The following is a 16,404-nucleotide window of genomic DNA, read 5'->3' as shown; positions in this document are numbered from 1 at the left end:
AAAGATCTCACTGTACTGTCTGCACACAGAAAAGGCCATTACTAATGTGTGCTGCCTCAGCGTCAGCACGCATCAGTGAGAATGACAGAGGAACTACAGAACTAATTACCTCCTTCCTTCCTCCCCAAGCATTCCCCATATATAATGAGCTTTCTACATCCTTGATCATTTCTGAAAGGAACATTTAGAAACAATTAACTGATTTATAAATTATAATTGGACATCTATCAGTCTGCTTTCAAAGCCACTTGTTTTCACTCTTCTTGAAATTCCACCAGTCTATTTTTTCTAACTAAACTTTACCTTTGGTTTCTGTGCCATTTTTGCCCCGCTTCTATACAAACCATGGGTTCTTCATCTAAAAACTCCTCCTTTCCCTGCTGTTTCCCCCACACCATTGCATCTCCTCCATTTCCAGCTCTGTCTCTCTAAAGACAGACAGACAGCAATTACAGTGATCAAATTTGCACAAACTATTATACAGCAGTGTCCTGTTTTCCTCTATCAGCCCATGAGACAGATACACCACAGAGGTGGGAATTTTCATCTGCAGTCTGTCACTGCCACCATGTTTCATTGAAGCTGAAGGCACATCTAGGCAGAAAGGGGGTAGTCATTCACAGGCAGGCTCACACAGGCAGGAGCCAGTCTCTCTCGTGCAAAGCCACTGGGGGAGGTCACACCTGAATGGTTCCAGTGACAAAGCTGAGATGGCACCCCACCACTGCCAGCTGTCAGAGCCGTCAGGCTGGATCCTCCCCTGCCACACTGGGATATATTTTCAGAAGCAGCGCAGTGTCATTACTCCCCATGTTTCTTGGGGAAAAAATCCAAAGAATCTCATCAAGAAGCAGTTCTGGATAGCAGCCTCACTGGGCTCCATCAGCAGCACATGATGGTTTGGCTTTGGCCCTTCTTGGCGCTTTTCTGTGTCCTTTTCTTCTGGCAATGTCTCACTTGCCATCTGCCCATTACTCCTTCCCTGTGAAGGACCTGACCTTTACCAACCACCAGGTTAAGGACAGCTCATTACTGCACCCGTGAGTCAGGTTATAATTAGCCACTTCAGACAGATCTGGTCCAGGAAGCTCAGAATTCATTGTTTAGGCTTCCACACCCACTGGGGGGTTCGATCCCCAAACCAGGTCATGTTGAACCAGACAGTACATCAAGACCACTGACAGAGGGAAGGAATTACCTTTCCTACTGTTTCTGAACCACTCTTCATGACACAGATCAGCTCAAAGGCTGGAAAACGCCAGTGGTCCCTAGAACAATGCAAAAGGCTGTGTTCTTATGCAGGCTTCCTAACCACAGCCTGCACCAAAGAAAACAAGCCAGGTTCAGGCCTTCAGGACCACCCTCTCCAACAAAAAAAAGGGTGTGATTGGCAGTGCCAACAGACCTTGACCTTGAGGCTAGGTTGTGTTTATGCAAACTGCACCCATTCAAAAGCACAGGCTGACCAAAAGTGATAAGAGCAACCTCAGCCAATGGAGAAGACAAACACAAAAGTGCCCTGTTGGGTTTTTTTTCTTAAATATATTGAAGTTAAGGAAGCATGGATGTCCACGACTAGTACACATGTACCATTCAAAAAGGACCACACACACTTCGGTGCCTCTCATTCTGTGGGGAACATTGAGGTCCACTAAATGCTGCCCTATGACACAAAAGTTAAGGGAGCCTTGACACTGAAAACCATTTACCCTAAATAAACATTTTTGGTTTGTGCATATTAGGCCTTGAATGCAATGGTGAATTGACATGCATGAGAAACAACAGACTCCTCTCAACAAATTCATGAAGATCAGAGTTGCTGCACACAACAGGTCCAGTTGCTGCCACGATGTTGTAAGACATATTAAAAGCAATTTTCATACAGGCTAACTTCATGTTCATAAGCCTCCCATTATCATTCTTTCAAAGGCTGTTGTGGAAACCATTCAACCTCAGAAATGCAAAAGTAAGCATAAAGGTGGTATTTTCACAGCCTACTTTGAAGACATATCATTCATATATGCATGGCTGCTTAAAGTGAGCAGCTGTCATAAAACTGAGTTAAACCATTTTCATATGTTTTGCATCTCCTTCCCATTAAAATACACCAAACGATTCAGAAACCTTTGCCCTTTTCATCCACATTAGTTGCCACTGTAGCCATTTTACATGGCTGGTGCCCTAATTTCTAGGTTTTGAAACGAAAGAAAACGTGTTTGAAGAAATGCCATCAACCCAAACTTGTACAGGATCTAAACGTTCAGGGGCAGAAAAAAAATGAAGAATTTTTTCATAGGAGCTACTTACAAGCAGCCTTTTACCAAATCTTTTAAGTTAAAAGTAAATATATGCATGAAGTTCAGCCAAGTGGGTATGTCAGCAAGCCCAGCAGCCAGGTGAGCAACTTTTGACTCAGGTTTCAGGTTCCTGCTATCTGTGCAGGGTTCCTTCTCTTCCAGGAGAGAAAGCTTCCAGCCTCCAAAGCAATCTCAAGCTCAGGCATTCTTTCAACTGACCAAGTCAGCCACGGTCAAAACACCTCATGTGTGGAAGACAACATCATTTAACAAGAGGCCAGGAAGAGTTAACCAAGACAAGCAGCAAAGAAGCAACAACAGTGCCTTACGCAGACGAATTGTGTCTTTGCTCCTCTTAATGTCTGACAATGATACTAATAAAAAGGTTTGCATAAGTCTCAGCTTGCTGGTAGGTCATCCTGCAAAACTTTATTAATTTCTTTTTTTTTTTCCTCTGTGATGGAGCTAGTTCACCATTTGTAAAGCAAAGCAACAACACCCCACTATTTGCACTAAACAAGCATTGCTCACACAGACTATTCTGAATTATTTATGCAAAATGCACAAGCAAAATGTCTTAAGCTTCAGCCATCATTCCAGATTCTGGCATGTCCCAAAGTGCATCTATGGAAAACTTCAGCTGAGTCCACCATGTTTCTGAATTCTCAGATATACAAACAATGAACAACATGACAAAACCAGTAAAAATCCTCTTAACTCCTCCTTCCTCTCTGTGCACACCTCAACAAAAGAAGTCCCTGCTCTTCACTAAAAACTAAATAAAAACTCTAGATTGTTAGCTCAGTGTTTTCTCCTTGCTGAACACTGTGTATCACATTTATATAGCTACATGTACTGATCTACCTGACAAATATTTCTGAATACTTGCAACTATTTAAATAACTTCTTCCTTCTTACACCACAGCACAGTCTGGTTTTCATTAGCAGTTCACAAAAAGAAGAGTACACACAAACATGTTTATGTGCAGATCTATTTAAAGACTGTATGATTAGTTACCTAATTGAGAAGCAGAGCCAATCTGTTGGTAAGCTTCTGCAGTTACTTTGCTTAATAAAGTTTCCATCAGGTGTAAATTTGGCCTATCACATATTTGATTCTGTCAGCCATCACTTTGCCTGTAGTCTTAATTAAAGTGTTTTAAAATGTCTACAGTGAAGTGCAAACGACAAAAAGTAGTGAAGAAGAATTTCACACAGCAGAGTACAAGTTAAGGAAAAAATGTAGGCAACCAGATTTTTCTTCTGGGTAGAAACTTTTCAAAGTGTTATTTTGTTGTCATCTGACACATACCCATCTGTCCTGAGAAGTCTGGAATATTAGTAAGACTGTTAGGAAAAAAAAAACCACAACAGAGTAAAGGGGATAATTGGCTGATTGGGATCCCCAGCGCAATACCCACACTAACAGGGTTAGTGTAATCCTTAGGACACCTAAATGGAAACACAGCACTGAGGTGAAGTCATCCTACCTTAATTTAGCAATGGCACATTTGCTAGAGATTTGCTGTTGTCCACAATCCAACAAGGCACAGATGTTGACACTAATGTTGATAAACAACCACCTTCGAGTTCTTTTCACTATAAAATGTAAGTAGTCACAAGCTGCAGTGGGGCACACCACACCCCAGGGCATCCTCATCACTGAAATTGTGCAGGACGATGGGTACCTTCCTGCAGAGGAAGGTGGCTCCTCATCCTTCTCCAAGACTCCCAGCAATGAAGGGATCACTCTCCCCCTTCTCTGCATGTGGCCTAGAGCCCAGGCTTACCTGCTCTGAGGGGAAACCAGGAACTTGTCTATGCCAGCACAAAAGACAAGCACGTGGAATTTGCATCTCAAGCAACTTCATCAAGGCAACAAGTCACAAACAAGAAGGTATCCTGAAGCATCAGTTTTATCTACCAATAGTAGAGAACAACATTTATTGCTCTGTACTGCTCTAATCAAGCTAACGGACACTCTCACAGCATGGGACAGGTACAATTTCGTCCTCTTCTTCTCTCCCCCGCAGCCCACTCAACCAGGCAACATCAGTCTAGACAAAAATTTGAAGTTTTATATGCATGCAGCCAGGCCAACCAGCACAGGCAACAAAAACGCACTCCCACTTCCCAGCTGTAAGAGCAACTGTAAAATGTCACCCAAAAATCCCAGACCAGAGCAGTCCAGATCACCGTCCCGCTGCGTGGTCACAGGCCCGGCTCGGGAACAAGACTCCTCCACAGGGACCTCGCAGAGCCCCTTCCAAGCACACAACTGGGCAGCTCAGGCCAAGCCTGGGCACTGCCCGGCCTTGAACAGAACCAGTGATTTTGGGAAGCCACCGGCGCGAAACATCAGCTAAAAAAAACCCCACTGTACTGGGCACTGAAGATAAGAAGGAAGGCCTCGTTTACCTCCTGTCTAAAGCCCTGGCGAACCCACACTCTGCGTACTGCACAAGCTCAGCCTCTTCAGCCTGAGACAAAACAGGTAAAGAGTGGCAACTGAATTGATGAAAGGGATGGAGGACTCTTAAGGAAACACTGGAAAAAATGGAACTCTGAAGTCTGAAGAGTAAGAGAGGAAAAGACTGATGAAGGGTGGTAAATAAGCTGAACACTGAACAGTTATTCACCAAACCTCAGAATTCTGCAGCTAAGGGCATTTCTTGAAACCACTATGAAATCTGTTAAAAAAGAAAGAAAATAAATCTCTTCTTTAGAGTCAAGAGTGTACTTCTGTAATGTATTGCGTCCACAGCTTCCACTGCTAGACAGCTCCACCACTGCCCAGAGGGGGTTAAATAAATTTGTGGTTAACAGGTCTGCAAACAGATACTGAAGTGAAAAGGCAGTAATGCACCTTCTGACACCCCTAAATATAGTGGGGTATTGTGGATGCTTATGAGAAACATCTGAGGGAATTGGGGTTGTCTAGCCTGGAGAAGAGATGGCTGAGGGGAGACCTTGCTCTCTACAGCTACCTGAAACAAGGTTGTGGTGAGGTGGGTGTCAGTCACTTTTTCCAACCAACAAGCAACAAGGCAAGAGGAAAGAGCCTCGAGTTGTGCCAGGGGAGGTTTAGATTGGACATTACAAAAAGTTTCGTCACCAAAAGGTTTGTCAAGCATTGGAACAGGCTGCCCAGGGAAGTGTTTGATTCACCATTCCTGGAGGTATTTAAGAGATGTATAGAAATGGCACACTGGGACATGGTTTAGTGGTCAGCTTTGCAGTATTAGGTTTACAGACCGACTTAATGATCTTAAAGTTCCTTTCCAACCTAAATGATTCTATGATTCCATAGGAGTAGGAGGTAAATAGACCACAGAAAGCAACTAGGCTCCCATTTAGTACAAACAGCTATTTCCATTGCTACAGAATACCAGTGGACACAGACTGCTGGCCTGACCAGGAAGGCATTTTTATACTCAGGACAAGTACAGAAGGAAGCAGCAGACTGGGAAGAGTTTGTATGGCACTGGGAAACCTCAGACCCAAGCAAAAAGGTTTGCCTCTTAGTTCTTGCTGTCATCTCTAAGTAACTGGAGGTGCTTAATGAACACGATTATCAACTCTGCCTGCACTATCACCCAATGACAGGAGTTGATGGTGAACACAGATCCTACTGCTCAGCCAAGCAATCTTAGCTACTGCTGAGGAAGATAACACAGTCAACTATGTATACAAGTGGTCTAGACCAAGAAGGCCACCAAGCAGCTGCTGCTGTCTTAAAAAAGTCCATGTAGCCAGGCAGACTAAGGAGAGACAACACCAAACATGATGCTTTGCATCATCAAGGTAGGTATCATCAAGGCTGAAAGGACTTAGAGAAGCACGATTCCATTTGTTATTACAGTGGCAAAGAAGGCTCAAACCTCAGTTACTCCCACACATTTAGGTTTGTGCTGTGGTACTGGGATGTCCATGCTGCTGCTAGAACAGGAGTACCAAGGATCAGGCAGTCTGGACAGGACAAAGCTTTTGAAGAGAAAAAGCACATGCAAAGGTATGGCAAAGGCTTTGGCATTCAGCAGCACATGGTGCATGATGACAGCTCTGGGCAGGTGAGATCCCAGAAGCAGGGCAGCAGAGAAGGTGAAATGAAGCACATCACTAGACAAGTGTCAAGACATGTCTGTAGGTAGGGTAGTATGAGTGGTCAAGTCATTCAGGTGTACATGACCGTACAAAATGTGCTCTTACAGGAACACAGAGACCTTCTCTATGAACGACTAATTTATTTCAAGAGAGCCTAGGCTGGAAATTGATGCTTTCACCAGAACTCCTCAGAGGCAGTCAGAGATCTCAAGTGGCTTTTGGCTTTACAGTGAAGATATTTCTCTTACCTTGCTTTAAGTACTTCAGTGACTTTTTGCTCCAGTTCTAATCTCCGCTGTCGTTCCTTTTCTAGCTCCTGCCTTAATGTTTCAGCATTTGTTTCTTCTCTCAGCTTCCTCAGCTCCTCCTCTGTTAATTAAGGGAGAAAAAAAAAAAATAAAATTTAGTTACCCTGAAGTATAACAAAATTAAAACCTAATTATGACAGATTAGGTAGTTCGTTTTTTTTCAATCTGTGCTATACCAAATATATTCACCAGAAAAAATAAGCAATCAAGGGATAGAAAGATTTCACAAAAAGCACAGAGCTGTATCACATACAAAATGTTTAGTTACAATTGCTAACAGAAGGAGAAAAACAACTTTGAAAGTTTTCTTTTCAAGATGTAGTATCTCAAAAATAAGCCCTTGGTACAAACTACCTTTATCTAAATAAAGCATGATGCACCCCTCATTTCCCAAAGAAGCGACCAGCAGGAAAGGCTGTTGCTAAATCCAGTGGTCATCACAAGAAAAAAAGTATCTACTTTCTTACCACATGTCTATGAGAGTAGGAAAAACCCCAAACCCATATATTCATGTAAAGGTACATGATGCCGTAGAGCCCTCTATCCATCAATTATCCATTGATTTCTGCCACCCCTGCACTTCTACAACAAGTCAGATGACCCTGTTACAGACCTCAGTATCTTACAGTTTTAAGGAGGGTTCATAGACAAGGAAGTAAGTTCAGATTCTTACCCTTTTCTGAGGTTACAGTGTGCCCTAATTTTCATGTAACAATTTATATATAAATATATACAAGCACATATATTCATACATATATTTACTTACACAAACACACTCTCATAACTTTTTTCATGAGAAACTGGTATAACCTTTGCATAAGGGTTTTTTTTTGTGGCTAATTAGCCTTGCTTTTTTGCCACTGGTAATATCCTTCTTCATTACCTTATTTTACTCTGGAGTTACAATGGGGGTCACCATCACTGACCAACTTTCCCAGACAGCTATACAAGAGACATGGTAAACAGAAAATTATTAATTTTTTTTCTTAAACAAAAACATTACTCTACATTTTGGTCTCTCAGCTGGCTTTTAAGGTCAATGCTGACAAGAAATAGTAGAACAGCAGCTGTATTCCAAGCTTAATGCAAACTACAACAGAAACCACTTGCTAACTCTACTGTCAACACAGACACAGAGGTTTAGGCTCCCTATCATTTTATAAGATTCATATATAATGTTCTACTCTCCAGCAACCTCTTCTGTTTCTTCTCACATATTGCCTTGTAAATCTTTGATAATCAGATAATTCTGCTATCTGGATCTCCCTGACTCAAATCACTATGTGTTTTGAGAAAGACTGAAGCCCTCGTGCAAATACTTAGAACTGATGAAGTCTCCCTGCTCTGCAGGACGCTCTTGTGCACTATCTCAAATCATTTTATCTGCTGTGCAAGTTAGGTGGTGGTAGATCATCTGTACTCCTGCAGCACTAAGGAGTTTAGAGCACAGAATTAGGAGACAAGGGAAAAAATGGAATCAAGAGGACAACATAATGGCTTCCACTGTGAGGCTACAGACTGAACTCCATCAAACAGGAGTGCTGTCATCTCCCCACTGATGCTTTGTCAGTGACCCCAGAAAAAACAGTTGGAGCACAGAATCCAAATTATCCTCCAGCAACTAGAACTGAAATTTATTCCCAAGAGTAGGGTAGGGAACTTTCACTGTTGCAGGAGGTATTGTCTCTCCTGTAAATAAATGAAAGATATGGACATAATGGCATGCCTATACATGGAGCTGTTTCTAATTATTTGTCCACAAGGAATTTTAAACCCAACAAGAAACTACGTTTAAAATTAGCTTACCCTACTTTCAAGGGCTTGCCTTGCTCAAGAACATGCACATAGCTGACAGGAAACATCTACTGCACTCCAAACACACTGGAGCTTGTGCACTATCATGAAGAGAGCACGAAAAGATCCAAAGCCTGATAGGGATGTTATCTTCTCAAGACCATTAAAGGGAAAAAATTCTTCATTAAGCACTATTTTTTTTTTTTTTAAGAGGAAGTGACTATGCATTGTGTGTACATAAGAAAACCACAAGTAGTGTAAATTAACCTCAATGCCCTTGGAAGTTTACTCAGACCTTCCAGCTTCCTTAACTCCAGTTGTTATGATTGGACTACTTGCTCTATTAAAGACAAAAGCCCCAGAACATTCGCCACGACAAGGACAAGCAATGCCAGAGATGCAGAACTTCTTTATGCACAGAGGGAGAGTTAAAGGGTACACAATGAACAAGGCAGAACTACTATAAAACAAAAAATACAGCATCTTATCCTTAAGGATTGTCACAGCTTCACATTTCACAGCATTTCCTAACTTTCAGGTGCATGACTGCAACTCAAAGCCACCCCACTAAGGGTGCTCTGGCCCCCGTTTGCTGCTCCTCTGGTGGCAGTGTGGTCTGGAATTGTAAAACCTCCATGTTTGGTTAGTTAAATACTATCAAGTTTGTTAAGCAACAGAAACCACAGAGGTGAGGGGGTTGGTCGGTGTTCTTCCTCACTCTCTCCACTGAAATAATTCACAATTTGGCCAACACGATCTGAACTTACAGAGAACACTTCTCTAGTCCTGAGTGCTCCTCCTGTAGAATGATAGAAGTTGGTTTCAAAGAGCAAAGGTCATAGACCTTGGAGAGGAACCCGTAAGAACATTTCATCATGGTATGTCTACTGAGCTTTACAGAAGAGTATCATCCTTGACAATGAGAACACAGTGCCCCTCGTATTTCATCTTCAGACAGTCAAAATTCAAACATCCTCCTTCCTCCACATACACACAAAATGGTATAACATAAACGGTCCCAGGACCGAGCTCCAAGATTAATCAGCTTCCATAACTACCCCTCCAGGCATATCGATCACTGCTCCCTGTCCTGCTGAGCAAGAAACATTAAAATATTACAAGAGACTCTGTGCATGTCTTAACTGGACTTGCAGGTGATGTGAGCAGCCATAAAAGTGACCTGGTTAGAAGGGAAAAACTACTAACAGAAAAAAATGTCTGCTGAAACCCTGACAGAGAAAATGCCTGGGAAGCACAGCCTGCGAACTCAGGCTGGGAAGCAGAAGCATCCTTGAGAAACATAGCTGACCTCTCTGAAGTACATGGCTGGGTACCTAGAAACTGGAGATATCCTGAGATATCACTAAAAAGCACAAAATCAAGGAACTGTAACATCAATTTATCATCTGAAAAGGCAAAAAATAGTCTGGAAAAGAGGAAAACATCCTGAGAAAGTAAGAATTGGTAAATGGCGCTGATTGTTCTAGCTGCAAGAACAGGAAAACTGTCTGGAAAAAGAAAAATTGGCTTGAGAGGACAGAAAACTTCCATAGCTATTGGCTGTTCTGGATGAAAACCAGAAACGAACAGCAACTATTGGCCACTCAAGTGGTGGATGTCCTACACCTCCTTATTCCTCTATGAAATAAAAATGACCATTTTTATCCCAAATGAAGCTTCTGTTTCTGAGAACTTCCTATGCTGCACATACTTTTCCCTTCCTAAATAGGTTGAGCTAGCTGCAGAAATTTCCAAGAGATCTTGGACCCTTGCCAGGGAGGGCTTGGTTTGTCCTCCCACTTCTGGGATGATCTAGCACCTTCCAAGGTTTGCCTAATAAGCTTGATACCGGTATTATTGTGAACATACATATATATGCACAAATAAATAATCTATCAGGACTATTTCTGCTGCAGTATTACTGCTAAGTTTGCTTCACTAGTGATACCTTTGTAGTAACCTGCAATAATATACACCTACTTGGTTGCTGTCATACTATTGATTGCTGCCAATTATTTATAACAGCTTTATATATATATATACACACACACATATATATTTTTTCATTCATATATACATTTACATTATCACAGGTATAGTTGCTAGTGGTGACTTTTGTGTTATTTGTGGAAATCTGTAATAAAGTAGAGAAATTTAGAGTAAAAACACCTCCACATCTCTGTAGCCTCTATGTTACAGGACCCTACCAACATTCTATCCTCTATTAGGCTTAACACAACTGTTACACATGCGCTCCAAGGATCTGATAATTAAATTTAAAGACTTAAAAATTCAAGAAGTTTAGTTGATACCATGTAATTTTTAACAGATAAGCTATCCAGCACTTTGTTGTATCATCATACATCACCAGCCACTAGAGCAACTGAAAAATTTCAGTTTGCTTCCTAGAATACAAAAGCTTGTAAGAAATATTTGGATAAAAAGCTTTTAAATGTCAAAGTATTTTGTTCAGGTGAGACTGAACAGTATCTGAGTAGTATTTAGAGAAGAAGGATGATACCTCAGGCTGGATTTCTAATTCAATCCTGCATGTGCAGTAAAGCGGATGCTTCCCCTAAGGCGGGGATTGGAGCTGGATTAGGGAGTCTCCCAGTAGCTGTTTACATAAGAGCTTTCCTCCGTAGGCCTACAGGTATGCTGCAAAATCCCCCCCAGGGCATACATTTACATTAAAGAACACCCCAACAAAAAAAAAAACAAAACCAAAAAACAACCAACAAACCAAACACCACATCTTTCAAAGCACAGAGAGACTGTAGATGAGACTGTAGATCACCATTTCTAGCTACTAAATCAGTTCAGTGTTAAATCTAAGGAGACAGAGTTAAAAACTAGAACCTCCAAAAAGCGTACGTTCACATTTGCGTGGGGAAACACTGGGACAGAAATAACCCTTCCATGTCTATGCTTATTATGGCAAATTTCCCCACAACCCTTTGAACATTACCAAGTTAAGTATGTTGTTTAATTTGTGCTAAACACACCAAATCCCAGCCACACACACCAAACTGGACCTCGCCAGCCACACTGATGCAGCCAGCTGTTGGCGGTTTCTACCCTTGCCAGACTCCCAACTCCTACAGAAAGCTAATATTTTAACTTTCTTCCAACTAAATGACACTCCTAGCAAGATGGTAGCAGTCTGAAAACGTTTGTCCTTATCATCGTTGAAGAGCTTTTAGTCTTTTTGTGAAACACCAGCAGCAAATGGCAGTGCTGGGAAAGGCAGGGAGCAGGTCCACATGATAAAGCAAAGACACAGAACAAACATCGTCTGGCTGACAAGCAGTGATAGAGGAAGGACCCACAACAGAAATCCCTAACCTGTTTTTTTTTCCTGTTGACAGTTATTTTCTAATGCATATACTCTTCTAGAGACAAGTTCACAATTCATAGCTATAACTGGATACAGCCTGATTGTGTACTATTTGTTCCCTGTTCTTCTGATCTCTGACTCTCCCCAGGGCTTATGTCTTTTCCATGAGTGATGGGAGAACCACAGAGACTGCCAAAGACTTGCTACAAATCTATCCAAAAGACTTCAGATAAAACATTAGCCTTTGATCTCAGACATTGTAAGACATTCTACTTCTTTGCATACCAAATGCTTGGGCAAGAAAAGGGCTGGCTGCAGCCATTGCTCTAGCAGCTCCACTTTATTAGCTGGCCTTTCTTCTTTAGGTCACCCATTAAATTGATGTTCTCTTTCATGCTTGAACTTCTACACTTGGCAAGCATGAAGATCACCTGCTTAGGAGGACAAGTGTTAATATTTTAAGAAAGAAGAACCCAAAAACATTCCTTTTCAAGACCCAAACTCCAGGTTGACTGTCTAACCCTTCGTCTTGTGAGGTTAGGTAGTTGCTTCTGAACTGGACACCAGCTTTCTTGTTCTTCATAGCTTCATATTCCAGAGATGGACAGTGAAGTACTCTGGAGAGTACTCGCAGACAGACAGCAGCAGCAGTGGGCCCAGCATGGGAGATGCAGCTTGACTGTGCTGTTATCTGATGACATTGTTAGAAATTCCTTCCTAGTACAGCAATACCAGATACTATAAACAAGAAGATTCAGTACAACATTGTAAACTGACTGTATTTGAAACAAGATTTCTTCATGCTGGTTTTTTTCAGGACATTGTCCTCACATTCACTGCTGGAAAAGTCAGAATCCACATTATTTTGACTTTAAGTCCAGCAACCCTTTTACATCAACAGGCTAAAAACAACCCACGTTCCTAATCAAGATTTTTGCTTTTCTATTCCCTTTAATTCAGAAAAGCCACAAGTGAACTCAGCAAGGCGTAATGATGAGTTTCAGCATCACTGATCCCTCTTTTGCCAAGTGCTTCCTCAGAAGATGTTTTGGTACTATGTTTTATGTGGACTCCATATTACATCATTTAGTTTTAAAAAAGAAGTAGATTAAGGGGAGGTCCTGTTAAACTGAAGGCAGAAGCTCTCAGACTCTAATTCAGAGTTAGTAAGTGCAAAATAACAAAAAAACCACCACCTCAAATGCAGCACCTCACATCCTCTACTGCTGTACAGGGATCAAAATGTGTAGTCCACGCAGCCAGCTGCACAACTAATGCACAGTGAACTCTCATCCCTCTTTCCTCAAAACCTTCTTTTCCTGTTGTTTTAAAAGATTTAGCCTGAACTACTGATCTTTGCTCAGCTACACTGCATAGAAGATAATAATGCTAAAAACATATGAAGAATTTTTTTTAACCCATCCAGTCTATGAATGAGGAGAAAAAGTAAGACATTCAAACACTAATCAGGTAAGGGGGGGTGGAGGGGGAAATCAAATAAACAAAAGCAAGTCAGTAAAGAAGTAAAACTGAAGGAATAACTATTCAAGTTGGTTTGTATTTTTTTTTTGTACTTGAGAACATCTTGCTGTGTCAATTTAATGATCTTTCCTTTGTAGTCAGGCCTCTTGCTTGTTTACATGAATCTTTTATACAGGGAGGAAAAAAGGGGGAGAAATATTTTCTAATAGGAATATCTGTGTCATAAAAAGCCAGAAAAGCTGACAGAAACACTAAAGATGAGCCACATTTGAGTGCACATGCCTTCCTCCTGCCTACCCTGTTTTACATTGGTGTTTTGGTCAATTGGAGAAATGAAACCATTAAATATAAACCCCACATTTTCACCACAACCTTTCTCCAGCTCAGCCTTGTTTACCTGCAGGCATCAAAATGAAGAAGTGACGTATCATATTGGCAAGCCATGCCAATTTATCTTTAAAAAATTCCCAACCCAGGTTTGGCAGGTAATCCTTGTTTGTCAGTTAATCCCTTTTTCCTATTTTTGTTTCCATCACTCTGTTGTGCCTCTCCTCAGGCAGAGGTCCTGCTCCAGTACTCACAATAAGCATAGCTTTTTGAGAACCAGTTTTTGAGTCTCCTTGCTTATACTTAGAGGGCAGGGGGCACACTGGACTCTCTCTAGGCTGACGGGAAATAAGCAAACTCTGATGCAGAAGCAGTGGAGGGAAGGCCATGTCTAAACCATCATCCTGCTCCTCAGTGCAGTTAATATTCCCCTGATACTGTTTTCCTCACTTCAACAGCAGAGTTTCATGTGAAGAGTTCTTTTATTTCATGTAGTGAGGGAGACTGATTGACAAAGCACATCGTATCTGACAAGACATTTTCCCTCTTTCCAAACTGGTCTAGTCTCCTCTCTCATTCCTCTTATGTCCCATTTCCAGTGGGTGAGCTTAGAAAGAATTAAGATCTCTTTACTATGATATGTACAAAATAGTTACGCTAACAACCAATTAGTAGCTTTACATTTACATGTTTTCAGTGGAGCTTTATCATCTTATAACAGACACAGAATTATTTCCCCTTCATTACAGAGGGATTTTAAATTAATCTTCCTGAAAATATCTGAACTGTCTTAAAAATCAACAGCTTTCTGAGACAGGTCCCCTCCTCATAACATCAAGTGGGAAGCTTCCTATTGCTAGATACACTTTTGTCAACTTAAGTCATGAAAAGCACTGCTGCTCTATGAATTTTCAGAAATTTCAGAGACTGAAAATGCCAGAAGAGTTGCAGAATCCATATAAAATGAACTGCAAAGATTTTGTCATTATTGTAGCTACTGTCTTCACTCCAGTTTTGGCAGAAGTGAAACAGGCTATAAACATTTCAACATCTGGGAACAGCAGAAGGCTCTTCCAAGGCTTTTATGTTATTAAGCCAAGCAAGGAAGGGCAGGTTCCACCTTGGGCTTCCAAAATCTCCAGCCCAGTTACAGAAAAGGGACAGGCACAGCAGTGCTGCCCACTACTCTGCCTGAGCTTTCACACTGACTCTGCAATTTGTGAAGCCAAGCTGGGTGTGCAAAAAAGGCAGAAGAAAAAGCAGACCCCACCTGCGGAACACGACACACAGGTGGTGGCTGCTCGAGCTGCTGGAGGAGCTGAAACCATCAGTCTGTGTCAGCACAGAGCTGCACTTGGGTTAATCAGCCTCACAGAAAGCAGTGTCAGCACAGGATCCTCCCGGGCTGTGCCCCCCACCATTCTGGCTCCTTCACGCCGCCACCGCTCATACGCTTTGTCCAATGATAAGGGTGGGCTGCACAAGCTGGGCCTAGAGCAAGGACCAGCCCAGGACTCCAGCCTGCTGCCACACTGGGCTGGAGTCCCATCCCTTCCCTCTCCTCTGGTCTCAGGAATCTTGTGCTCTCAGAAGCCAGCCTGAAAGTGAGCAAGAGCACAACCCATCCTCCATCAGGCAGAGCAAAGCCCTTGCAGGTGAGAAATGAAGGTCTGAATCTCCCTTCATCCATGCTGAGGCCTCTTAAACACCAGGCACATGATCTAACCTGCTCACAGTTGCCTCTTACAACATTTCCAAGAAAATTTTAGCCAGAATTTTGGAGGCTTTTTTATCCAGGAAGGCTAGACTTAAACTCAGTACACATGCTGCATCATGTAAACATTTCTGGGTATAAGCAAAATCTTTCCTACACCTCTTGAGAAACTTCCTTTAAGTCTCCTAGTCAGAAGTCAGACCCAGAAGAATTTTAAAGAATTGTTATTACACAGCAAGTGAGAGTGACTCTAGTGAACAGACAGCTCTGCAGTGAAGGTTGGACTCCTGACATCTTCTTATGGTTTCTCTGGATGCCAAGAAAAAACATTCAAGATTCCCCTCTCTAGTCACCACAGGCAAACCACAGTCCTCATCCGAGGAACACCACAAGCTCAGGGGACACGTGCAGGTCTCCCACACACTGTCACACACTGTTAGTGTCAGGGAGAACAAGATTTTAAGCTGGAAGAAAGGAGGACTTAGAGGAAGGAATAAAGGTCGGGAGAAGCCCAGGGTACGCTCCATTGCCACAGCAGCCTTGCTGCTCACCAGCATCAGCACCCTTTATTTAGGAGCCAGTGCTGCAGTGTCAGGATCCCTTGGCCAGAGTTGACCATCTAGAGTAGTGCCCCCCAGCCAGTATTCGGGGGTGTCCTGGTTTGGGGTAGAACAAGGCTGGTTCTGTTACCTTTTAGCTGAAGCTCTTGTAATTAACTGCTCTGTCTGAAGTTAGCAGCGTTTTTGCAAACTGTCCAGTTTTAGCAGTGATAAGACTCCAGGTTTAGAGTCACTGCCAGGGCTTGGTGTGCAGACCAAGGCCACTGCTGAGCTTGTCTCCCACACGGAGGGGGGCAGCGAGTTCCCCACACCTGCAGGGAGGAGAGGGCAGGATAACTGACCCCAAGATTCACCAGTGGGGTGTCCCATCCCATAGCCAGCATGTCCAGTAAAGCTGGAGGATCAAGAGGGACAAGCCCTTCCTTCATCCCTCCTTCTCTCTTCCGCCTTCTTGCTTGCCTGCTGGCTGGCCCCCAAGGCG

General features: G+C 42.4%; 1 protein-coding gene across 1 annotated transcript in view; it reads right to left on the bottom strand.

Moving 5' to 3' along the window:
* Positions 1-16,404, bottom strand: part of LOC103776672 (GRAM domain-containing protein 4-like) — a gene marked incomplete at its 3' end in the record, with an annotated part of 40,182 nt that overhangs the window by 10,244 nt on the left and 13,534 nt on the right. Inside the window, exon 3 of the mRNA XM_008944190.1 lies at positions 6,650-6,770. Coding sequence (XP_008942438.1) covers positions 6,650-6,770 — 121 coding nt within the window. The remainder of the gene's footprint in view (positions 1-6,649; positions 6,771-16,404) is intronic.

The sequence above is a fragment of the Merops nubicus genome, unplaced genomic scaffold (assembly GCF_000691845.1).
Source record: "Merops nubicus isolate BGI_N331 unplaced genomic scaffold, ASM69184v1 scaffold1677, whole genome shotgun sequence".
Lineage (NCBI taxonomy): Eukaryota > Metazoa > Chordata > Aves > Coraciiformes > Meropidae > Merops > Merops nubicus.
The sequence above is the reverse complement of the archived record's forward strand: the minus strand, read 5'-3'. Positions and strand labels throughout refer to the sequence as shown.